The following is a 27,144-nucleotide window of genomic DNA, read 5'->3' on the forward strand; positions in this document are numbered from 1 at the left end:
CTACTTTATATTTCTCAATAAAGAGATCGTATTCTTCCATACGGAATACATCCGAGAAGGAGTGAGTCGCGTATGAAGGTTTGGACGAGGCTTGAGGGGCCGAGAGAGGGGGTTGGGCCGCAGGAGCGGCCCTCGGGGGCTGTTTGGCGACCGGAGAAGCCGGTGCCGCACTAGGAGCGTTAGGCGCTCCGTACAATGGCTTGTTCCAAGCGTTGGTGGTAGGCACCGGCGCTGGAACAAACCTGTGAGCGGGCTTTTTGGGTGCCGCCGGTTTGCGGCCCGCTGCCCTGCCCCTTCGCTTGCCTGGCTGTGGGGCCTTCCGGCATCCGCGATAGTTCGCAGGATGGCCGGCTTCGCCGCACAGCACGCAGCTTGGGGGCACTTCAGCGATCCGTTCCTTGCGGGGACAATCTATCGTGCCGTGATCTCCCAGGCACTTAACGCACCTGGGACGGGCAAAACAATTCCTTTGAGAGTGTCCATAGGTCTGGCATCTATGACATTGACCTATGCGGCCACGGTTGTTGGGCTTCTCAAAGGAGAGGCCAGAGAGGTGGCATATCGCCTTCAAGTTGTATATACTCTTGCCCTCAGGAGAGAGCTCGAGGATCACTAGACAGAGGTCTAGCGGCTCTTTTGAGCGTGATCGGTACATTCGGTGTACCTCCTGGACGGGGAGATCCTGTTTAAGCAGGTCGGCTTTGATGAGCTCAGTATCAAGCTCCTTGGGGAGACCGCGGACTACTACGCGGAGGACTCGCTCATCGCTCAGAGCGTAAGTGTGATAGCCTATTGAGTTTGACCTCAATAAAGCTGTCAGACGCCTATGGTCACCGGATGACTCGCATTCCGCACGAATACCTAAGGTGGTAAGCTGGGCGTTTGGAATAAGGATATTGTTTTTTATTAGCATGGGGACAATTTTGTTTGCCCATGCGTCCTTGTCCCTAATAAACATTGGGGGGATCTTCTCCTTGCGAGGTTCCTCCATAGGAGAGTCCTCACTTTCGGAGTCTGAATCGGATAAGGTTTGTGACCGAGCTTGGCTCTCGGTCACAGTGACCTTGCTAGTGGTAGTGGGCTGAGCGTCGGTTTTAGTAGCCTTTCGCCGTTTTCGATTACTTACGACAACGGTGAAGCCATCGTCATCTGGAGCCGGTGAGCCCTGCGACTCTGGGATATCGCAAATGTCCATGGCGGAAGGCCTATGGACCGTGTTGGTCGGAGTGCGAGTCATAGATTCGCGGGAGGGTGGCAAAGTGCCCTTTGGGTGGGCTGAGGGCCCGGGGAGCGCGTTAGGCGCGCTAGGCCCTACGGACGGAGCCGGAATCGGTGTTGCCGGGCGACCCGAGGCCGAGACACGTGGGTCGCGGGCCGCGGATTGGCTGCCCAGCGGCGGGCGCACTACCTGAGCAGGTAGCACGTGGCGCTGGGTCACGAGTGGCGCGGGGGTTGCGGGGATAGCGGGGGACGCGGCGGCATTTCCCGGAAGGGGACTACCTGATTGGGGTTGACTTTGAGTCAAAGTCACGGTTTGAGACGCAATCGGTTGCGAAGACATAAAACTTTCCAGATAGCCTGGAAATTTAACTCGGAGGTCCTTGAAGAGGGCCTCCAAGTACGGCGGCGGAACGGAGTTGGGGTCCATAGTGGACCCCGGAACTAACAGGGCCTCCCCACCGGGGCGGGGAGGTGAGTACCTACTGTGTGGCCCTAGTGGTCCACGCCTTTAGGTGACGTGGGTGTACCTACTCTTATTCTAGTGTACTCACGGACCGGAACCACTTAACTACACTAGAACAACGCAGAACACAACACAACACAGCACAACGAAATTGGTGGTCAAGACAGTACTAGAAAAACTAGCACCCTCTCAAAAGAAGAACCAATATTGGTGGCCTCCACCGTGGGATCGAAAACCTGCATAGGCGAGGACAGACGACCGCACGGGACGGCTGCCAAGATCGGAGTGATTTACTAAGGTGCATTTATTTTACCAAGGTAAGCTACGTGTGCCTGTAATTACTTACATTAGCAGGTAGTCGAGCCTCCATCTCACGAATAACACGTAGGTAATACGTATACCTACACACGTTTTATAAACGCAGTAACCTATCCCACATTTCCTTCTACGTTTTGTGAAGTCATTGGTAAACCCTTTGTATGTTGTGCATGACGATCGAAATTATTTCACAATGCAATAGTTACATTTTCACAACGGCACAGATTTATCTGTAGGTACTTTCATTGTAAAAAGTTACGGGGTCATAAAGACCCCTTGGCTTTTCTTTATGACCCCGTAACTTTTTAATTTAACTAGATCAAATTGACCTCGTATTAAGACAATAATACCAAAGAACCCTGACTTAATATTAACAGCATATTTGGAGGTATAATATTCTCTCAATACTTAAACCAAGTCAAAGTTATGCTTTAGAGAAGTTCTTCTGAACCGCACTTGCGGTGCGGTACGGGTCACTTAGGCGTATTTATCGCATCGAACGTGTTAAGAGCCTTATATTTATGTTCATCATCGTCATCAACCCATATTCGGCTCACTGCTGAGCTCGAGTCTCCTCTCAGAATGAGAGGGGTTAGGCCAATAGTCCACCACCCAATGCGGATTGGCAGACTTCACACATGCAGAGAAATAAGAAAATTCTCTGGTACGCAGGTTTCCTCACGATGTTTTTCCTTTCTTAAAATGCTTACAACTGAAAAGTTGGAGGTGTATGCCCCGGACCGGATTCTCAACCCACACCCTCCGGAATCGGAGGCAGAGGTAATTTCCACTGGGCTATCACGGCTCATATCATATTTATGCTGTAGATCATATATCTACAGAGAAAAACCACGCGCTTTAACGAGCGCGTCGCGTGTAAAAGCTAGTTAATATTTTATTACGATTTATTATGAATAAAGAACACATTTTTATTATTTACAATGTTTTTATTTAATTAATTATTTTTATTTGAATCAAAGGCTCTTCCAGACAGCCGGTTGATTGTCGTAGCCAAGTTTCCGGAAGTCCTTCGACACCATCGTGACCTGCAGTGAGACACTTCCGTACGACTCGGTGCTTAGCACTGAAACGAAACAGTCAATGTAGTAGCATAAGTATATCCAGAGTGAAATCTATTTACATTCCAAATTTTAGCCAAATCGCTTCAGTAGCCGCAGCGTAAAAGAGGAACAAACATACACACACTTAGACACAAACTTTTTTTTTTTAATAAGCTCGCGCTTGACCACGATCTCACCTGATGGTAAGTGTAGATGTGGCCTAAGGTGATACGCGCTTACCTAGAAGATGCCTATTCACTCTCATGTTAAAGATGCCCAAGTTGTAAGAATTAGGCAATACTGACTTCGGGAGAGAGTTCCATACCCTAGCCATGCGTATAAGAAACGAAGAAGCAAATCACTTCGTACGAGTCCTAGGAATGTCAATGACGTAGGGATGGAAACTTCGCCTTTATAATATTAGTGTGATACCCATGCGAAGCCGGAGCGGGCCGCTAGTTATACATATAAACCTTCCTCTACAATCACTCTTATCAATAAAAAAAAAATCAAAATCCGTTGCGTTTTTTATGTATTTTATTTTATATATTTATGTATACATAGGGATATAGGGAAAAAGGTAGCGACTATGTTTTTTATACTATGTAGTGATAACCACTATTAATGAGGTCCAAAGTGACAGGGCTGCAGAAAAATTATGGCATTGAATATTATTATTATTCTTTACAAGACTACAACCTCGTCTGATGCGATGATGCAGTAATAGATGAAAGCGGGCTAACTTGTTATGAGTACGATGAAAATCCACACCCCTTTTCCTTCACCGTTTGAGACACGTGATATTTAACTTCTTAAAATGCACACAACTGAAAAGTTGGAGGTGCATGCCCCGGACCGGATTCCACACCCTTCGGAATCGGAGGCAGAGGTCATATCCACTGGGCTACCTAACTATAAACGGTTACATATTTGATGATGAATTTACAATAATTGTCTTTCCCGTCGGCCAACATCTTCGGATCCGCCAGCTCCGGGCCCCTGCCCGTCAGCCACGCGAGCCACTCGCCCAGCAGCGTGGCGGGGCGCGGCCGCACCAGCTGCGCCGACAGCCGCTGCGAGCCCGCCGTGGGCGGCAGCAGCAGCACGGCGTACCCGCGGAGACTGTCCCCACATAAACTGTTCTTGGCTCGCACTGTCACTACTAGCTGTGGCCCTGGATAAAAATTATTTACTTACCCTTTAGCAGAATAATGATATACAAGGATAATTACAAAAAAGGAAGCTTCTCTAAGAAGTTAGAGTGCAAAGGAGGCTTTATCGCTAACATTGGCGTATCTAGGATTATTTCCTAGAGTGGGCCCAGACCCACCTTAAGGGGGCAGCCCCTGACATACCGCTGAACAGAGTCAACACTCATTATAGAAATGACGTTTACAATGTTTGTGGACGCTGGTCTCTGAAACGGGGCGACTGATTTTATTGATATCTACCAGGCGGCCTTTGGTGAAAGGTATCAATTAAGGTAAACGGGTTGGTGTGGCAAATAAATTTAGATCCCTAAGCATTAGGAATATACTAGCGGACCCGGTCAAGCTTCGCTTTGAGTTAAAGTGCTCTTCTTCCCTATCTCTACCCTACCCTACCCCTAGGATTTATGGGTTTGAAAAATAGATGTTGGCCGATACTCAGACCTACTGAATGTGCGTATAAAATTTCATAAGAATCGGTCAAGCCGTTTCGGAGGAGTATGGGAACAAACATTGTGACATGAGAATTTAAATAAACTATAGCAGACGCCCTGTTTCACCCGTGCAGTGCCCGTTACTGTAGGAATACGGCGATAAAATAAAGCCTACTTCCTGATAATATTCAAATGGTCAAAGAATTTTTCAAATCGCTCCACATTTTAGTTAATTTGTTACTAATAATAATAAAAGCCTTTTATTTTCATCATTGACAGCCCATATTCGGCTCACTGCTGAGCTCGAGTCTCTTCTCAGAAAACCGATTCCGGAGGTACACCCTCCGGAATCGGTTGAGGCAGAGCCGAAAAGCCATTATTCATAAAAAAAATATACAAAATAATACGTAATGAAATATTTATTCCTCTTACACCCAAATACATTAGTGCTGCCGAAGACCATTTCTATCGGCATATTGAATATGACCCTTTCTGGATCATGACCCGACGTAGCCATCTGACTGGTGCCAGAACTCAAACCGGATATGGGACTCCAGTCTTCGCCCCAAACGATATCGTACTGTAAGTATAGTTGATCATCGAATACACCTGCTGGAAATCGCACATGCTCTATATGACCACTGAATGACACTAAGAATTTTGTAACCTCGGTCTCCCTCATTACTTAGCATTAATTACACTAGATTAAAATATCAATAAATTAAATAAAACAAAGAACTCGGTAGTGAAGTCGTAAACAATGAAAACAAAACAAACCGTTGTTATAGCAACCGGTGTTGCCATTTTCGTAAAACAAAAACCGTAAATTTTTAAATACGTATTAATTACATTCATTTTAATTTAAAATTATTACACTTATATAAGAAGTAAATTAAAAAGTTTTCTGCATCATTCATTCAATTAATTGCTTAAAAATTAATATTTTTCTCATTTATTACCGGTTTTTATAACCAAAGACAACGAGAGCATATTTCCGTTTTACTGTTTTACCGATGCAGTTGTAGTTTGACAACGGATTCGAAAGATGGCGCTCTTCAAGCTTTCAAAAACCAATCGGCCACCATTGTTGGATGTGATCCTTGTGCATAGTTTGATATAATTTACGTTATTCGTGCAAATACAAGTGTTATTTATTGCATTCTTCGAAAGACTAAAGTAACGAGCAGTTATCGGTAAATAATCCAGCACTGGAGTGCAAACATACTGTATATTTTCAAACCTAAAATGCGTTCAAAATGTCACACGAAGTGAGCTTCAGATTTGTGAACACCATACCGTGCTCGTAATAAATGTGGTTTTCATTTGTATAAACGCGCCTTAAAGTGAATTTATGTGTCGCATAGTGTTCATTATGTCCGCGAGGTGATAAAGACGCTCCGTATTAAAACATGCGCACATGAAAAGGATTCGGAGGATTCTGTACACGTCGTAGCGGAGCGCAGTTACGCGAAGGGAGGCTTCAAAGTTGCCGGCAACATTATGGTGGACTGACGGGCCATTTGTTAGCGGATCGGAATTGAACAAGTTTTGTAAACAGTGTCGAGAGGGCACCGCGCACGATGTCCGGCGGCTCTCAACACAATCCTAATGGGAGACAGTCGCAAATAGGCGCGGGCTGGAGCCCTTTACAGGTGGTGCATATTGTTGTGATCAAATCTACACCCTACACGCTGTCCACACTTTAAACAGTAAAACACTCGGCGCGGCGAAATTATAATGCGCATAAATAAACAACGAAACCCAATTTCATATTAATTTCTCGTTGGGAATTCGTAATTTCGCCAGCGCGTAATGTTTAATTGTTTTTGTTGTAAAAACAACAGAAAACCTGTTCTTGCTTACACATCGAATCAATGAATAGTTATTTTAATGTGTGTGTGGCAATACAAGAATCAGCTGTTTGCATGACTGACCTCTTTAACTACAAGTCTACCAAGTTAGCATGACACAGGCTGAGGTTAATGTTGCCATCATTCAGCTAATAATTATTTGTGATTGTTTGAATCATTTGTATCAAACTTTATTCACCATTTCCACTAAACAACTTGATAATATGTATTGATAAAAAGAAAACACTTTGTTATTGAGTTTTGATAGAATCTTCTAGAAGAAATCTTTCTTATAATCCAATCATCAACAAAGATGAAAGTTTGTATTTGTTAATTACTAAAACAATACAAACAATTCAGATTAAATTTGGCACACTTAGATAGTTTATGACCTGAATTAACATACAGAATACATGTTATTGTTATCTATCTATGTTTTTGTTCCTATTAATCTCAGAAACTATGTAACATGATTTCATGTAATTTCCACATATTATTTAAGATTAGAGTATTTTATTGATAACCAAAGTAGAGAAAATTGTCAGTAAACTTGGCTAAACTCAACTAAACTATTGGCTGTTTTTTTTTTTTGGGGTTTTCCCCATGACAATTAATGAGTGATGGAGTGTTGATCAACCAAGCAACTGCTTATCTAAACTGCTATGCCATAAAAAAACAGACAAAGATCGACGATTTATAAAGCACAAACACACAAATCAAGCGGACACCCTCAACTTTGTTCATGTGAAATTCAATTTTTCACAGATCCCGCGGGAACCATAAATTTTTCTGGGATGAAAAGTAACCTATGTGTTAATCCATACAAACTTTCACATTTATAATATTAGTAAGATTAATTATTATTGTAACTATTTTTATTTATTTTCTTCATTACAAGGCAGTCTAGTCGGACAGTCATTTATTTTGTTCAACTTGAAGATGTAAAACTGTATATTACCAAGGTTTTATTTACCTGTACATAAAATTGTATATAGGTAAATTAATACAGTTCAATTGTCCAAAAAAAAATGTTGTTCTGAAAACCCATTTCCCCCAATTATTTGGGATAATTTATGCCGTAGTGTTGTTGAAAATCAATCATCTGGGGCAAAACTCATATAAAAGAAACTCCTGCCATTAAGGAGAGGGGAGGTGGACCTTTCTACCCAATGCAGGTGGGCCACATTTAGGTAATAATACAACTCTTTACTATCATTATATGACAGGACTACAGGTTGTTTCATGTAGGATGGTGCAGGTGACAGTTCATTTCATTCTTGAAAGTTTGCAGCAATTTCTTTTCATTCACAATAATAGTACATATTATGAACATCATACAGGCAACTGTCACCATACCCCTGCTATCTGAAAAAACTAAACTAGGACCTTGTGATCCAAACCCACAACAAGTGTTATCCAACACCATTATTGTTAGGTGACAGGAGAGCCATAGCTCTGCCTGTCACCTAGTCACCGAGCACGTCAGCTTGCTTCATTCGCCACGTTTGATTCCCGGTGCTACCACCAATGAGATTACATCATTATAGTATATATGTATTACATACATTGTATGTAGTACATATATACTTTTTTTGTAGTTAATAAAATATTAGTTATGCAGTTTGGTTCCTATAAGTGGTCTCGTCTCGTTATTTGTTAATACCTTGAAGTTATGGGAAATACTCCCGAGCTCCCTGTATATTAAGATTTTCTGCCAGTCAGTGACACTCACAACTCGCCTGCTTAAATTCTAACGACTGATCGCAAATCCAAAGAGAAAAAAAAATATATTATGCAGTGTGTGATGGTGATATTGTACAGTTACAGATGGCCAACCTGATGGCGCGCGCCCCGCAGGCGCACATGGCGTCGGAGCGCGGCGTGACGTGGCACACGCCCACCCCCCCGCCGCACCTGTACCACGTGCCCGCGCCCTCGCCGCCCGCCATCGACCCGCTGCAGGTAAGCCCCTCATCGGCACCACTATCACCAGGGCCAGCCAAACTCTGACAAGCTCAAGGCTATCAGTAAACATCACTGGTGCTGGTAGGTCTATGATGTGACGAGATATCTCGTAAAGAGAAACAAATATCAACCAATAGCTGCCGAGTTGAGGCGCAAGTAAAATTGTAATATCTTTTAGATATTACCAATATTTCCATTCCCCTCCAACTAGTTAGGATAGACTGTATTAGGAGTTGGTATGCTAATAGACCAATAGGGGTGGGGATCAAATAATCACCTCTTGGTGATGAGGTCAATGACATTTGTCTTTTTCTCTTAAGAGATATGTTGTTGGTCGCATGTTAGGCCTACTTTAGCAGCAAAATCGATAGTAGTGTTCTCTCTTTTGTTTTAGTTACATGAAAAAGAGAGAGCAATATTTTGAAATATGCCACTGTTTGTCGACTATTTGTTCATCAGGATGTAACCGTTGACACATCATAGGCCTCCAGCAAGCCAATTTACTATCTTTGATGTACTTGATACATACCAAATACTTTTAATCATACAATAGGTAGATGACATCTCTGTTTATTTGATGTTTATTTTAATCTACTATATAAAAATAAGTCGGGTTTTCCTTCCTGACGCTATAACTCCAGAACGCACAAACCGATTTCCACGGTTTTGCATTCCTTGGAAAGGTCTCGGGCTCCGTGAGGTTTATAGCAAAGAAAATTCAGGGGTAGGGTAGAGATAGTTGAAAGTTTACATCGAGTTTCACGTGGACGAAGTCGCGGGCGTCCGCTAGTAGTTTGATAATAAAGACCAAATTTGTAAATAGGCCAGCTGGGCTAGTGAAGCTTTAGGTGGTCAATGAAATATTGTACTTGCAATATTTGGATTTTTTTTTAAATTATTAAAATAAGTAATAATGGTTAATAAAAATTACAATACATGAATGTTTTCTTTATTTATGACACTTAAATCTATGTACATTAAACAGTGTGTCGTAAATATAGTAAACGATTTATTGTCGTGAATTACGAAAACATTGATGTTGGACAGTTATGGATAATTTATATTATAGAAGTTATGTGACTCTTTATTCAGTGATTCCCTTTTTCGTAAAGCGTCGATTTGTCAACAATAACTATTTTTTGCATACTAATATCAGTGGTTTACGTTTTTTCCATAGATACAACATTCGTAAATAGTTATATAAAACAAAGTCACTGTCCACTTAGACACACTATGTAATTTTTTTAGGGGCTTTTTTAGAAGTTCTGCTTTCTCAAAAATTGTTTTCACATAATTCCTACAATTTTCTGATTTCTAATAGTATAGAAACATCAAGTACAAGTTACAAAAACTGTAGAAGTTTTTCAACTAGTTCAGTTTTAAGCTAAAAATTTACTGGTAAAACAATAAAATTTCATTTAATTTATTGCAGAAGTAAGTTAGAGGCCAAAGAAAACAGTACTATTTAGAAAACTTTGTTTTATATCCACTATAACTATTAAGACAAAGACTTTCTTAATTAGCCTAGGTGATCTTTTTTATTAAAGTGAAAACTTCTTTAGGTCCCTTGGACACTTTGGGTTATTGAAAGTGAAAGCTGAACGAGCGAGACCATTAAAAACTATTGTAAAATATAATTTCTAATAAAAAAATATCACATTTAACAACCAAAAATACGAGTAATATTTGTCGCCGTAAGATTGCGAACACCTTTAGATTATAAATCGTAAATCTTTATTTTGTTGCCTATCAAAATAAAAAATCATATAAAAATACCTTCACCTAACCACCTAACCTAACCTAACATCAAAAACTCCACGATGATGGAGTGCAAACGAAAATAAAAAACCTTATCCTTAAACGTAGTCGTCCACATCGCCCACCGGTGTTATATAAATTTTTGAACTAGCTCGCAAGTCTCTATCCACATAAGAGGAGCGGAGATTTTGTTGGTTAATATTTCTCCGTTTTCCTGCTTCGCTGCCTCGCTCCGCTTCGGTGGACTGGCAGCCTAACGGTGTTCACAATCTTACGGAGACTTACCCAAGTTTTCACATGAGAAGTTTTCACTACTAATGTAGTCCTGAGACTGCTAGGCTGTTCTCCCACGAGACTACCAGCAAGTGACTCGTGTGTGATACGCGTTGCTTATCCTATCCTCACGACGTGCGACTGACACGTTTAATGTCAGTCGCACGCTACTGGATGTATCCCAGTCAATTAAGGATTTAAGCTCTGGAATAAGAGATACCTAATAAGTTGTAAAGTTCTTTATAACTTTATTTTGGTGTTCTTAAAGCTGTCTCTAAAGTCTCAAAAGACAAAATGTTACAAAAATCAATTTATCGCGATTATCTCGGTTTCTACAGCTCAAATGTTAACATCTTCTGTAATATAAAAAAGATTCCGACGAATAGATGACCTCCTCCTTTTTTTGAAGTCAGTTAAAAATGAATGTATGAAATGTGTTGCTAAGCGCTAATTTCGAAAACGGCTGAAACGATTTGGCTATTTTTTTTAGAATATTCTTTGAAGTACGGCGATGATGTTTACTGAGAGTTTTTTTTTAGGGCAAGGTAGGGGTAGGGTGGGAGTAAGGAACGGTAGGGGTAGGGAAGAAGTGCACATAAGCTTGACCGGATCTGTTAGTTTATTATAAAAATTGTAGAGCCTAAAACTTCTTAAAATTTTTTCATATGCATAACCGTTTTTACTATAAAGAGTAGCTTATTATTATCTCTCATTCCGCGGTTGATCAATTTATTTTCCTTATTTGACCGGTAGCCGGGTTTCTCTGTGGGAGGACAGCCTTATAGTGTTTTTCATATAGCATATGTACTGTGACAGTTGCCTATATTGCCGGCTCGACATTAGTGCCGTGCCATTTCGCGGCGGGTTTTGTGAGCGTCCCTTAAATGTGGAGGGAATGGACTCGTGCCGTGAATAGGGATGATGACAGTTTTTTAAATTGTATATAAATTAAGAGTATACTAATAGTAAAGCAATTTTGTAAAAGGAACAGGGTATCTGCGATCATTACTTTCGGAGCTACAGGGATTTAAAGGGTCAGATTTGCGGCGCTGCCGCGGATCCCTGAAAAACGCTCCATACAAAATGGCTCGAACTAATGACGTCATAGGCAATGTAATGATCGTTAGATTTGTATGGGCGTTCAAACAAAATTACTAATATCTTTGTTATTTGTGCGTTTATGATTATGGTTCTCATATTAAAAAATGTCATATTTAATGTAAGGAAGCTAAAACTGTATGAATTTTCATCTAATTACGATAAAATATTTTTAATAGATTTAGAAATTTTATAATCTCATTTATTTTGCAAATATCCAGACAATCTTTGATTTAACATTGATTCTATTTACCCGAATGTATCATAAAAATCAATATATTCAAACCTAGTCATCATCCCCATTCATGGCGAGAGCTCGCGCGTGAATTCACGGAACTAATATGGAGCCGGTATCAAGAGTGAACTGTCACCACTATATTTAGTATGTTGTGTTCGCTGTGTAACGGCCGGCCCGCGCTACGGTAGGGTCTGTTGACGTTGCAGGCGATGAAGGGCGGCGGCAACTCCGTGTTCCGGCACAGCGCCACGCCGCCCGAGCTCTACCGCCACACGCCCACGCCGCCGGACAAGCATCTCATGAGGTACGTACTACGTATATAGGCCAGGCATAAGAAGGCTCAGAGTCACACAGCGGGCGATGGAACGAGCTATGCTAGGAGTATCTCTGCGTGATCGAATCAGAAATGAGGAGATGCGCAGAAGAACCAGTCACTGACATAGTTCAACGTGTCGTGAAGGTGAAGTGGCAATGGGCGGAGCGCATAAAAGATATATAATTTAAAGAGCCAATAGACGTGACCCCGTACTAGAAAGTGCAGTGTTGGTCGACCCCCCACCAAGCGGACTGACGACGAGCGAGTCGCAGGGATTCGCTGGTAGCAGGCAGCTCAGGATCGTGATGTTTGGAAGTCCCTATAAAAGGCCTATGTCCTGCAGTGGACGTCCATCGGCTGATATGATGATGATGATAGGCCAGCAGTTGACTACAATCATGTCTGATGGTAAGCAATAATACAGAATATGGTTAAGCGCATTTAGAATGTGCCTATTCACTCTTGCTACCCCTGCAGGGTAAACGGAAGCTGTAAGGGCATTCCATAACTTCGTTTAAGTAGTTCGTATCAGGAATGAAGAGCCAAAACGCTTTGTATAAGTCCAAGAGTCGTCACATAAGATAAAAATGTGAAGGAAGAATTAGATCGATATTTCTGGGCGCACTCTTCGAAACAAATCTTTTAGAAAACCGACCATTTGGTGATGCTCCAATGATTGTATCTTTGCGTTAGATGCCTTTCCGCCTTCTAGCTCGGTTTGGTCATTCAGTGGACGTGACGTGAGCAGTTGTAGAGTCCTTTTCATGAAAGAAGTCCCGCGGGTAACACCGCAAAAATATAAGATCGCCATTACCCAAAACGACCCAAAGAACAACAGTAATACAAAACCATAGCTGCTAAATAAGTTCTTTTGTTGGCTTAACTGCATACCTTTATATGCAGCTGCACAAACAGAACATTGTATTGAATACACTTAACTTCTAACGGGAAATGTTACACCAAAAACTACTTTGAAATATACGGAAAAGGAAATTACCAGTACTGATTGAAAGATTCAGTACTCATAATTTCCTTTTTAAAGAGTTCTAAAAGTATACCATTTCAAAGTAGTTTTTGTACAATGTATGGATAAGTACCAATACCGCTATTATAATTGATAAAGAAATTAACTTGTGTAAACTGAAGTACGTAGCATTTAAAAGGGCTTCACCAAAATTAAATTTCATGAAAATCTTAAATTCTATAATCAATCGATTCTAAAGACAAGTCACTTCTTTATTTCGGGACACCGCGTTGATGTCAATTGTTTTAAGAAATTGTTATAGAAAAATCTTGAAAAATTGCGTCAATCTGTGCCAAACGCGTAAACGTAAATGTTATATATGTATATAAACTTTTTTTAATGAATGTAACTACCACATTTTTGTTCATACTTAGATGTCCTATACGATATGATCCAATTCTGACTGTTAAGATTAGAGATTTCTAATTTGAAAAATTAGTTTTTTTTTTGCATATTTTTGGAGCCCTTTGAAAAAATAGTCACTGTAAACGAATACATTTCGAATGCATGGAATTCGTGATAGCCCAGTGGATATGACCTCTGCCTCCGATTTCGGAGGGTGTGGGTTCGAATCCGGTCCGGGGCATGCACCTCCAACTTTTCAGTTGTGTGCATTTTAAGAAATTAAATATCACGTGTCTCAATCGGTGAAGGAAAACATCGTGAGGAAACCTGCATACCAGAGAATTATCTTAATTCTCTGCGTGTGTGAAGTCTGCCAATCCGCATTGGGCCAGCGTGGTGGACTATTGGCCTAACCCCTCTCATTCTGAGAGGAGACTCGAGCTCAGCAGTGAGCCGAATATGGGTTGATGACGACGCATGGAATTCAAAATTAGTGGGAAGTTCCAGAGATGAGCCTGGAGATCAACCGTTGTAACAATTTTTTTTAGAAGAAAGGTTCGTAATTGGTCGCGTCTGTGTAATAATATGTTCCCGTATGAATGTTCCAGGCACACGCCTTCTCCGGGCGACGTCAAGGCCACCGCAGCGCTGCCGCCGGTCGAACTATATCCGCACTTGGGTCCTGGCAGAGGTAGGTTCAATATACTTATTAATAATTAGAAAGAGGAAGCTCTATCTACTGCTAGCTTGAAATGACAAACCATGTTTCACTCTGTCTGTAGAAAAGCCTCGCCCGATTATACTTTTCAGAACTCATTAACCAACTTACTCCCCAAGGCAAGCGTGCGTAAAGAAGTTTTATTTCAAAAAGCACCTTCTCTATAAACAGAGAAGCTGGTCCGGGCCGAGGAGCTGCTGGGCTACGCGCGCGGCGGCGTGGACCTGACGGTGGGCCCGCGCGGCGCCAACGGCTCGCCCGCCGCGCCCGCGCTGTCCGTGCGCGACGCGCCCACCATCAACAGCCTCATCGCGCGCGCCGCGCCGCGCCCGCCGCACGCGCGCGTCGACGCGCTGCTGGAGCGCCTGGCGCCCTCGCCGCACTCCGTCATCGTGCACCCGCGCGCCGCGCCCACGCCCTCGCCGCCCTCCTCCAACGAGGTACGACACGAGCCCCGCGTGACCTCCGCACTCGTCACTGCCGGAGCGCCTGGCGCCCTCGCCGCACTCCGTCATCGTGCACCCGCGCGCCGCGCCCACGCCCTCGCCGCCCTCCTCCAACGAGGTACGACACGAGCCCCGCGTGACCTCCGCACTCGTCACTGCCGGAGCGCCTGGTGCCCTCGCCGCACTCCGTCATCGTGCACCCGCGCGCCGCGCCCACGCCCTCGCCGCCCTCCTCCAACGAGGTACGACACGAGCCCCGCGTGACCTCCGCACTCGTCACTGCCGGAGCGCCTGGCGCCCTCGCCGCCCTCCTCCAACGAGGTACGACACGAGCCCCGCGTGACCTCCGCACTCGTCACTGCCGGAGCGCCTGGCGCCCTCGCCGCACTCCGTCATCGTGCACCCGCGCGCCGCGCCCACGCCCTCGCCGCCCTCCTCCAACGAGGTACGACACGAGCCCCGCGTGACCTCCGCACTCGTCACTGCCGGAAAAAGGAGGAGAAAGGAACTTCACTCGCCATCTACATAATCACTTCACAAAACCACTGGGTCACTTCAACTAAACTTTAAATTTTACTTGGTTCTTGCTCTGCTCTCGAATGAGCCCTTATTGTGTCATGTTTTAATATAAATTTCAATAATTCTTTTACAGGATTCGACAGATTCCTGCGGGGCACCCACCGGATCCAAACGGAAAAGAAAACCGGAGCGCACAATACGCGTGCCGGTGCCACCGCCCCTACACCCGCCGCCCGAGGCGCCCAAGCCCGCCTCCCCGCCCCGCGTGTCGCCGCACACGGAGCCGCCCCTCGAGAACGGCGACGCCACGTACGAGACACGGAACGGACCGGAACGACCGCTCTCCCCGCCACAGGCCGAGCCGCACGTGCGCAGAAAAACCCGCTCCGGCTCCGCCGAGACCATAGATGACATCGCCGCCATGATCGCCAGCACCACCACACACATAGACTCGACGATAGAACCTCTCCCCGCGCCGGAACCGGAGGCGCCGGTCACGGTGGACAAGCTAAAAAGCGTTCTAGCCAGCCCCGAACCTGAACCTAAATCCCCGGTTCCTCTGAAATCCGAAAGCCCGCCACCCCAGCCTGAGGAACACAATTCGCCGCCACACAACTCCCCCAAGAAGTCCTCCCCACAAAACTCCCCACCGCAGAAATCTCCCCCGAAGGCCGAGGAGCCCGAGCCGCCGGCGACCGCCGCCGCGCCGAGGAGGCGCAGTGCGCGGAACTCCAACGCGGAATCCACTAACGTACCTGTCGCTTCGCCGTCTGAAGCCAAGCCTGCGGAGCCCGAAGCGAGCGAAGCGGGCGAAGCGAGCGAAGCGAGAACTGCGGAACCCACCGCAGCTAGCTTCGTCGAAGTGGAGAACCAGTTGGAGAAAATGTTCGCCGGCCTCGAAGAAGAGAATCCGGCTGAGGCGGAGCAAGAAGAGAAAACGGTGTCGGAAAAAAAGCAAACCGCTAAAGCCAGGAAACGGAGAAAATCCGCTCCAACTAAAGGGGAACGGAAGGCGTCGAAACGATCTAATAGATCGGCTACTGGAGACGAGGGTCCCAGACGGAAGGTGGCGAGGAAGAAGGCGGCGGAGAAGAAAAAGAAGGAGCCGGTCACACCACAAGTGCCAGTGAAGGATGCGTACGATTCCGGGAGCAACGCCAGCTCGAGTCGATCAAGAGGACCATACATACAGGTACCAAAAACCATTTTCAATTTGCATATAAGTGATGATGATGTAATCCTTGACGCATCCGCGTGACGAATCCGTGACGCATTACTCTGTTAAAGCCAAGGTGTCAATGACGACACCTTGGCTTCAAGAGTCAACGTCTGAAAGTGACCGGATGTGACTGAACCGATTTAGCTGAAATTTAGAATAGAAATTTTACTCTGGATTAACACATAGGGTATTTTTCATTCCGGAAAAATCCATGCTTCCCGCGGGATTTGCGAAAAACTGAATTCCAAATCGCAAGCGTCCGCTATAAATTTTGTAATAAACAATGCTTTAACCGCTCACTTACTTACAAACTCCAGATCGTGGGACCGAGGGACTCGCCCGTGTCGGTGTCGGTGGTGAACGCGCCCGCCGGCGCCGCGGACGAGGAGCGGCGCACGGGCGACGAGTGGCGGAACGGGCTGCGCGCGCGAGGCCTGCACGCGAGCACGCTGGGCCTCCGCTACGACGCCTCCACGCCCGACGCCTCGTGGCTGTGCGCCTTCTGCGAGAAAGGGCCTCACTTTGCAGGCCTCGGTGATCTGTTTGGACCCTACCAACTGGATACTAGTTGTGATGAGTTCAGGTATTTTTTATTACATTATAATAATTGTTTTACTTTATTCTACTGCATTTAGTGGAGTTGCTGACCCAAAAGGAGGAGAAAGCATATTATGGATGGGACAAAGACATAGAATAAAGAATTTGTAGGGAGTCAAGAAGGCGACCTAGGAAACACGTGAAGAGCATGGAATACGGGCCCGCTCTCCCACTGATTCGGCCCGTATGACTGTGAAGTCGGGCGGGCCATGGGAGGATGGAGAGTTGTACCGTGGAAACTTCCATAGCTCCACAATAAAGGGGTTGGACTTTGGACAACACCAAGATGTGAGGTCAATCTACGCCCGCTGGACTATTGTCTTACCCATTCCTAGCAGTGTTTTCCGACTAGTTGGAAAGGAATAGAGACATTAATCATTTAAAAAAATGCACACCCATACAGTTGTTTCCCAATTTATGAAGCCTTATGCAACTAAGAGTGCAAAGATAAGAGTATTGTCATACCAACTTCTAGCATATGTTACAATATGGTCATTGCTATAAGATATTGCTATTTTTCTTTAATACAAAAAACAATAAAACAAATTATGTATTTCTACCCTAGTAAATAAAATAACTCAATTCTATGAAACAAAACAGACACAGTCCAGAAATATGCTATTCCATAAGACAAAACTTATTATTAAGAAGAAAATCTTGGTAGTTAATATAGGTATAATCATTGAGAATTTGTTGCATTACAGAACACTAGATGAAGTCTCAAAACAAAGATTCGCGTCATCATCGGGAGGTGCGGAAGTTTGGTTCCACGAGGCGTGCGGTGTCTGGGCGCCAGGGCTCCTAGCGGCCGGCTCCCGTGTGTGGGGTCTCGCCAGCGCCGTGTGCGGAGCCCGAGCCGCCCGGTGCGGAGGCTGCGGCCTGCCGGGTGCTGCGCTGACGTGCGCCACGCGCTCCTGTAGAGCCACGACCCACGTACCGTGCGCCACCACTTGGACCTTGAAGGATGATTTCCGTGCACTGTGTCCCAGACACGCCTAGCGATCGTAATAGTGATATATCAAAAGAGCCAGTTAATGTGTTACCGGTGAAACTAGTGATACTTGATATGTGAAAACTAGTGATATGTGAGTGTTGTCAATGCTAGGGACATGTGCAAGAAACATGTGGAACTAGTGATGTGTAAACATTGTGTAGCCGAAAGCAATTTTGTTACCTGATTGTTTTATGTGATGATGATGGATGAAGCCTGTCTTTATCTGGCTTAAAAGGAGCAGGATTTCAGCCAAGTTCTGGACTGAATGTTAGATATGTGATTTAATGATTTAAAAAAAAACACTAGAATGTGCAGAAGAATTTTGTTACCTGATCATGTTTAAGCAAGTTTTAATGTGCTAAGTTGACTTAATGTAAACAAAGAAATTATGAAATTGCTCTTAGATGGCCTTGTAAGAATTATGTTGGGTATATGTTATATATACAGTATGATTTTTTTTATGTATTCAGATTAAACGAAAATTAATAAGCACTGTGTAGGAAATGGAAATAATTTTGATTATTAACATAACACAATTACAATATGCTTTGTTTGCATATTAGTACTTTCCTTTTTTTGGGGAGTGTACCTATAGACTTCCTGTCTATGAGACAATTGTTTTTTTTTCTAATTCTTGCATTTTTTCACTTTTTTGACACAGCTTTGTTATCCAGTTTGGTTAATCATATGTTCCCATACAGGAATAAAATATTGCATATATTGCTTAGTGAAGATATAGCTTTCTCAAGGTAAAGTAATTTTTAAAATCAGTTAAGTAGTTTTTGAGTTAAATGTTAAACATTAACCTTCACTTGTTATTGGCTCTCCATTAATGAATCAATCAGTCACAATTACAAATTGTATATGGGGCCACCTAGAATATAACATTTTATTCAAAGATTTTTTTTAATATTGATGCATTTTTTATTTATTTCGTATATGAATACATTAAATACATACATATATTATATTGTAAATAAACACGCACCAACATTAAACATCAATTCTTTCCATTTTCAACATGTGCTTTTTATAAATACTCATTTTGGAGTAAGTACAGTCTATTTAAGACTGTCAACTAATGTACTTAGAAATTTTTAAACTTGACTTCATTTCAATGTGGGAGACTCCACATTCAGCTGACATGTACATGTAGGCATACTCTATATAAGAGTCATCGTCCACGTGTTACAAGGGTACAATAATGGAGGGGATGGATGAGGAACGGGTGGCAGGTGGACTCCATTAGGACTACCCACAAACTCCCATGGCCCTTTTAACTTTCCGGTTATATGGGCCAAGTCTAGGGAGGGCAAACCTGGTAGTTGCTCTATAGCGAGTTGCCAGGACGCCTTCTTGACTTCCTCCCTACAAGTGGTTTCTCTTTTCGCTCCTTGTCCCTTGATGCTCACTCTCTCTCTTCTGGGGCTCCACTAGAATAATTTTAAGTTGAATCAGTGAGGATAGTGGATTATGCTACATTAATGCTATTTGAATCTATGTAATATGCTCTCCCCCATAAATAGTTGATCCGTGACAGTTATAGAACTCTTGAGACGCAATATGGAGTCATATGTATGCTGTGCAGTAGCGGTATGGGTAAACTGTTTAAGTATTATGTCTTACACACTTATTTGTATAATTGGAATTATTGGCATCCTATGTTACTCAATTTTTAGAGATTTTACACGATATGCCATGCTATTAAAGCTTCTTTGAACATACAAAACCAATAATGAATCGGACCATGCATTTGGATTGTATGTATGGACATACGCATATGTTTTTCGCTTACCACATACAATAGAAGCATACTGGATCGTCCAGTGTGAATCTGATCTATTCATAGAGAAGCGCGGCGTATTGTTCACTCTTCTTGTGTTACCTCCCTCAGAATAATTACATAAGGACCTGCCTCGCTAGACGTTACTTTTCTGTCAAATTATATGATCAACAATCTAATGCTATCCTAAAAACTGCCACTATATAATCAATGTTTCATATTTGTAACTGTGTTTGTTGGTTAAAAAGCTCCATATAAATATATCTTTTGGGTAACTAAATAGTGTAAAAACGGTCAACAACTTCTAGTTTAGTACAAAATATATACAGAAAAATCGAAAAATTACAGACAATTCTGTTTGTGAATTTGGGTGCTATACTATAATACTAGTCCCTATGTAATTAGTCTCAGGTTACTGCACAGCCCTGTATCACGCAGGTAAAGACTCAACTATTAATTAATCCTTAAGATTGAATTTGCTCTGAATTTGGGACTTTATTGAATATTGGACTATGTTTATAGGCCTTTAGGTATAATAATCGTCACCAATAATTTTAAAATTGTTAAAGCTAAGTTGGCCAGTTTTCAAGTGAAATTTTCTACATGATTGTGCGTCCTTTTATTATAAGAGGTCAATGTGTGCAAATGATAAAATGATTGTCGGCGATTATGGACTTTTTTTATGTCTCTTGCACCAATCACAAGTGCAGAAATTTAAATTTAAACAGTCTTATATCTGATGATAGAATCTCTTGCGACCATAATCATAATAACATTATGTTTAATGGTGAAAGTTTTATTTAATCTTTAAACATGTAAACCATGTACTGGTGGTAGATTTTGTTTTGTACTTGTAATATTAGTATCTGTTATCTACCTATAGTCAAAGGATTAATTCCAGTCAGTAAAATGACAAGTGCAACTGTCACTGAAATGTCATTTTAATGAAAATGTCAGTAAAATTACTAGTGAAACTGTCACTGAAATGTCATTTTACTAGTAAACTGTCACTGAAATGTCATTTCAGTAAAATTATATTTTAGTAAAGTGACGGTTTCACTTGTCATTTTACTGACTGGAATTTATAATTGTACTATAAATATATTTATCACAAAAGTATATCAGTTTGATGCATTTATGCAATGACTGAAACTAAAATACCCATCTCACATGGATAGCCAGTAATAAAAAATGTAAGATCAAGATAGTTTTTTTAAACAATTTTGTGTTTTTTTAATTAAAATTTATTGTAAGTTTATTTCATGAGATGGCTGGCATTTGTAATTTATTATACATTTGGGTGAGAGACAGGTACTGTGGCACAAGTTTTTAACTTTTAGCAATACTCGATTAAATCTAACTACCAACTTTTTGGCTATTTCAGTTAAATCTAGTTGACCATGAGTAATGAGTATAGATTAATGTTAACGATAATAAATGCCTGTTATGGATGTGTTATACAGTGTGATGTCGGTTTAACAATGTCACATTTATATAGGGTGTTCTGATGCCAAACTGCCATACATTTCGTAATACACCCCATCTAGGTTACATTCAAAAATTGGCTATATAAAGATACTAAGAAATTATTCAAGTTAATGTTTGTTCATATCAATTCAGGTCACAATTTTGCTTTAAATATGTTTTGCGTAATACAATGTTTATAACTTAGCTGGCGTGTATAGCTTAGTTAATAACAGGAACAAATCTTCCAAAGTCCCATCGTCTCGTAGACACACAGCAATTATATCATACTAGATGTTAATATAGCAAAAAAAAATTGTAGATAAATTCTTGTTAAAGTATTAGAACTAATTTATTCATACCAACGTTTCGTCTAAATAAATAAATTCGTAAACATAAGTATTATAATGATATTGTACAGAATATTTTACATATTATATAGACTTTTAACAGTGAATAGTTGTTGGATATTGGATTTGGAGTTTTGTATATATAGGTGATAGTGTGTATATAACCATTGGAATGCATCAGAACACCGCTTTTTTATCGGCAAATCGGGTAATTGAGTCCTCAACCCCATAGCACAGAGTGGTGATATGACGAGAGGGGAGTGAAAGGAGTGGGTTTTAAATGCATTTTCACTAGTACACCAAATAATATACTCAGAGGCACAATTATCCGCCCACTTTAATGTAACGTGAGTATATTAAAGTGAGCGGATAATTGTGCCTCTGAGTATATTATTTGGTCTACTAGTGGAAAGTACTATCGGGGAAGGCTATAGGCTATATATACTCAGAGGCACAATTATCCACCCACTTTAATATACTCACGTCATATTAAAGTGGGCGGATAATTGTGCCTCTGAGTATATTTATAAATAGATTCGCGACTCCGTTTGCGTGATCCCGCAGTAACCATGAACTTTACCAGGATAAAAAGTAGCTTATGATCTGATCCAAGGTCCCATTTATGAGTATACCAAAATTAATTTAAATCGATCCAGCTATTTAGCTATGAAAAGATAACAGACAAACTTACTTTTATTTTTTTTTTAATTTGTCTACATATTGTTCTCATATTGTGTCATATCTGCACCACTGTATATTAGTCTAAGATCCGAATTAGAAACGACTTTCACCCATCTGTTCACTGGATGTAAAGTATTTTATATCCAATTAAATTAAATATGTCAATGAATGTATTGCCAAAAGTTTGCCTAAAAAAACATGATGATGTCCATAATCCAGGACTTTACGATAATGTCCATAATCCAAGACTTTATGATGATGTCCATAATCCAGGACTTTATGATGATGTCCATAATCCAGGACTTTATGATGATGTCCATAATCCAGGACTTTATGATGATGTCCATAATCCAGGACTTTATGATGATGTTCATAATCCAGGACTTTATGATGATGTCCATAATCCAGGACTTTATGAAGATGTCCGTAATGCAAAACTGATTTTTCGCTGACAACCCTGTTCGTAATGACATTTTAACTTAACTTTAATTCATTAACCACTAATCAGACACTAGTTACTAGTATTGATTTAACCTGTTTATACCAAATTAAATAAATACTCAACCTAATGCATTCTTCTTCTTTCTTGAAGAAGAAGAAGAACCTAATGCATATTCTATAGGCTTCATACTTTCGCTCACTCGTTTTAGTATGGACTTCGTCTGTGAACCAAACCATTGATTTGAAATAAAAATTAAATTGTTGATTAAGCATTTTCTGGACTGATTTTTTTTTCAGGCAACCCATTGGCAATATATTTATTGGCATATTTAATTTGATATAAAATAACTATTCATCCAGTAAACAGATAGGTGAAGTTCCTTTTATATTAGGATTGTGAGTTTACTATATGTGTGTATGCGCGGGAGAGGACTGAGTTACCTGGTATGTCTATAATTGTAACATAGTGAAGGTGGTATATTCAAATAGGGAAACAGTATTTCGTACAATGTAGCTAAGCGCAAACATTGCCTCCATTTGTTCAACGTAATATTTGTATTATTACCCCCTTTCTGCAACATATCTATTTGAAATAAATAATAAGCTATGAGTTAAGACTTGCAACTCAACGCGGCTCGTCTAATTTGGATTTTTTCTTTGTGTCACCTCTATAATGTTAAGAAAATTGAGTAAACTGAAAACAGAGATGCAAATAAATTGAGTTAAATTTATGAAAATTACTTTTTCAAAATTAAGTTTTAAATATTTGGAAGTTTAAAGATTCCTTCGACTGATTTACAACAATATATTTTATAATATTTTTCTGCTAAAGAAACAAATTTTTTTACTCCGCATTTTTTTGAAAAGTAATAACTTCTTATTATCAATTACATCACATGTCTCCTTTATATGTTGTTTCACTTGAACGAGCTCATGATTAGTAGATCCCTTACACCTTGTATAAAGACAGATAGTTGCAGAAAGGTGCATATTGGAATGTATGATATGCCTTATCAAGAAAAATCTATGAAAACATTGTGTATGAATAATGTACCGCATAATAAATTGTATGCAGTATAATATAATATAAAAAAAAATATATATTGTCGCGGGCGATCAATAATAAAATCGGGCCATGTTCTTTTGTCTACGCCTTTTTAATAACTATGTCCTAAAAATGTACACCATCCGTAGAATATAATTTACAAAACATTCTCCAATTCCAAAAATAATTTTAACTAAACTACAGTCTCTCTTGATGAGTACTGTTTACCAACAAACAAATTAAAAATGAGGGTATAAATCACTAGTCATTTCACATTTAATAATAAATATAATCAACTTGTTCTTAAATTAATAAAAATAAATTTGATTAATAAAGCTTAGAACAAGTAGATATGGTTAATATATTTTATAAAACATTTTATAAACAAACAATACATCATTTAAAATAAATAAGTTATGAAATGACATGCATTTTCTACCTTCATTTCTAATTTATTTGTTGGTAAACAGTATTCATCAAGAAAGGAAAGGAATATAGTTTTTTTTTTATATTAACTTTGCTTTTAATCTGGTGGAAATTAAAATAAAACAAACTAAATCTTTCATTGTAAGGCAATAATATCTAAATTTATATTGATATGAGGTTGTAAACATTTTATTGTGATTCCATATAGCAATAACTTAGCTAGATGCATCTAGAAACTGATGAATAGCTTGGATCTATGCTTGTTTATACAATGTTGTGAAGCAACTATTTGGTTAGCTGTTATTAGTAATAAAGTTGTGGCTGGTGGGAGGCTTCGGCCGTGGCTAGTTACCCTACCTACCCACCCTACCGACTAAGACGTACCGCCAAGCGATTTAGCGTTCCGGTACGATGTCGTGTAGAAACCGAAAGGAGTGTGGATTTCATCCTACTCCTTAACAAGTTAGCCCACTTCCATGTTAGATTGCATCATCACTTATCATCAGGTGAGATTGTAGTCAAGGGCTAACCTGTAGAGAATAAAAAAGCAAGATTAAAAATGTGATTTGATATTGCTGAAATGGTAAACTATCTGAACCCTAAGCATTCATAGTAATTTGTTGCCATTTTATATTGTGAACTAGTCTTAACATATTTATTATTGGATTACAATTATATAATTACATGCTTTGGTTCACTTTGAAAATATTAAATATGATATCTTTTTAAGCGTCGAGACATCATTTCTCATTTTTGCTGTAAAAATGTTGCAAATACTTGTAAATTGAAGGCCACCACAATCTAATAGCATGAGCTGACATAGCTTTTAAAAACAAATCAAGATTCATTCATACACCATACATATTCAATTGTTTTCCTTTTTTTTTAACCATCTCCACTTGCCCAAATATTGATGGCTTGTTACTGTCAATCTGGTCCACCTCTCTACTGCACAGTACAGGGGTGGAACAGGGAACCATACATTTTGTATGGAACGTTTACACTTATGTGCTATGACGTGTCGTGATTGCTTCTGATGTGCCGCATACAAAATGTACCTACGATACCGATTCTGTTCACGACACGACACGTCAGACAAATATAAATCCAGCTTTACAGCAGCGCGCATGATTACTTACTTCTGTGCTAGCAAACTTCTCAATTTTATTTTTCCCACCGCCCCATTTGAGAATATTTCTTCGTACGTAAAAAAATCGTTTTAAAAAATGAAATTTTTCTCATCACCTAATTGTAGATGTAAATCTTTCCAATTATTGTTATATATTTATGCGAATTTTCACACAGATAGTAAAACCATTTTGGAAATTTTCTTTTTTGATTATATTATTTTATAATCTAAAAAATCGATCTTCTGCGTTCATCCCTAATGTGCCTTCACAAGGCCCTAAAATTCCTCTGGGTTCTCTACCCCTAAAAATCAGAAACGAGAATTATTTAATTGCTCACTTTGAGAACCTATGGCCACTGATATAAAATTTATAATAATAAGAACATTTGGATTCTACAATATAGCTACAATAATATACTAATAAATAAATAAATCGTGGTTAGGATGTTTACAAAATGAAATGTTGAAATTATTTTCTTTTTGTGATAATAATATTAATCTACCTTCTGGTGAATGATTTCTAGTTTACTTTTTTTATAACTTTTGCTATTAATTTTATATTATTTGCGCTCCACTTTAATTTATTATATACCTACTTATATTTTTAATTCTGACTACATACTATTATTAACATCTCATTAAAATGAATGAGTTCACAAAAATGGCAACTACTATAGTAGTTAATTCAATACTTAATATATGAGTATCATTTTAATTGGAAGGAATTTCAATAAAAAAAAAGAAAAAAATAATAATTTTTTTTTTAGATTATACATACTAAAAACAAACAGAAAATGTCGAGGAAAAAGGAACATTAATTGAAAATGTCCATGGATTTGTATTATTTTTTGTCTTTGATTCATACTTAACTCATTATACTTTAAATCTGTATATTAATTACAGAAAAACACAATTCTGGATTTTTAGGAGAAGGAAAGATTAGGTAAATTTCAAGGATTGTCACAAATTTGTAAAAATAAACAAGTTACCGATCACTACAATATAATTTGTTTTTTTTTTAAGCTATACAATTTCTAGCACTGGCGTAAAAGAAGTTAATTTATTATTATCTAAGTACATAGAAAAAACTATATCTATGTATTATTTCCGGTGAATAGAAAATAGACTGTATTTAGAGAAGATTAAGGTACAAATTTATAGTAGGGGAAAAATCAGGCCAGTTAGCGTTTTTAAAAAACCTTCATAGAGAAAAAAAAAGTACGGACATCCCAAAGCCTTAGTATTTGTAAATGGTGTAAGATTTTTTAATTACTTACGGCGAAATAACTACTTTTTATTAAGTATGTAATTGTTATAAAATTATATTTATCATAATATTATAAGCAAATTGAAATACAACATGTTTAAAACGAGAAAGTTAGCTTTTATTTCTGTATAATGTTTTTTTTACATACCTGCCCCCCCTAGCCAAGTGGAACGTAGATTATCTTTCTACGATAGCTATCGCTTCGAAAACTAGAAAGCTGTATGGGAATGACATTTGCTATCGACAGGTCACGTGATCAAGATCTGTCATTCACATACACTTCTCTATTTTTCAAAGCGTTAGCGATCGTAGAAAGAGAATCGACGTGCCACTTGGCTAGGGGGGCTGTTACTTTTGGTTTCGCCTAATATATTATTGGGCTATAGGTACTAACATAGACATCATAATCTATGTTATATAACTATGTATTAGCAAAATATTATGCTTGTATGTTAGTTTTATCATCAAAGCAAAAATTACAACAAAGAAAAAA

The 27,144-nt window shown here is 40.1% G+C and overlaps 2 protein-coding genes across 3 annotated transcripts; one reads left to right on the forward strand and one right to left on the reverse strand.

The window, feature by feature from the left end:
* Nucleotides 1-2,934: 2,934 nt before the first annotated feature.
* On the reverse strand, nt 2,935-5,477 carry LOC112048082 (B9 domain-containing protein 1). Its single transcript, XM_024085456.2, has 3 exons — nt 5,138-5,477; nt 4,010-4,237; nt 2,935-3,086 (listed from the first exon to the last, which is right to left on the reverse strand). The coding sequence occupies exons 1-3, from the start codon at nt 5,385-5,387 to the stop codon at nt 2,977-2,979; spliced, it is 588 nt and encodes a 195-aa protein (XP_023941224.1). The 5' UTR covers nt 5,388-5,477; the 3' UTR covers nt 2,935-2,976.
* A 269-nt stretch (nt 5,478-5,746) lies between these two features.
* On the forward strand, nt 5,747-26,761 carry LOC112048081 (uncharacterized protein CG5098-like). Of its 2 annotated transcripts, none has more exons than XM_052884489.1 (8): nt 5,747-6,357; nt 8,377-8,517; nt 12,076-12,191; nt 14,181-14,263; nt 14,462-14,730; nt 15,389-16,447; nt 16,792-17,057; nt 17,776-26,761. In XM_052884489.1, exons 1-8 carry the CDS (start codon nt 6,286-6,288, stop codon nt 18,068-18,070), a joined length of 2,301 nt encoding a protein of 766 aa, XP_052740449.1. In that variant the 5' UTR covers nt 5,747-6,285; the 3' UTR covers nt 18,071-26,761. The 2 variants fall into 2 exon arrangements, with proteins under 2 accessions (XP_052740449.1, XP_052740450.1); XM_052884490.1 differs by having other exon boundaries at nt 12,094-12,191.
* The last annotated feature ends 383 nt before the right edge of the window (nt 26,762-27,144 follow it).

The sequence above is a fragment of the Bicyclus anynana genome, chromosome 11 (genome assembly GCF_947172395.1).
Source record: "Bicyclus anynana chromosome 11, ilBicAnyn1.1, whole genome shotgun sequence".
NCBI classification, from domain to species: Eukaryota; Metazoa; Arthropoda; class Insecta; order Lepidoptera; family Nymphalidae; genus Bicyclus; species Bicyclus anynana.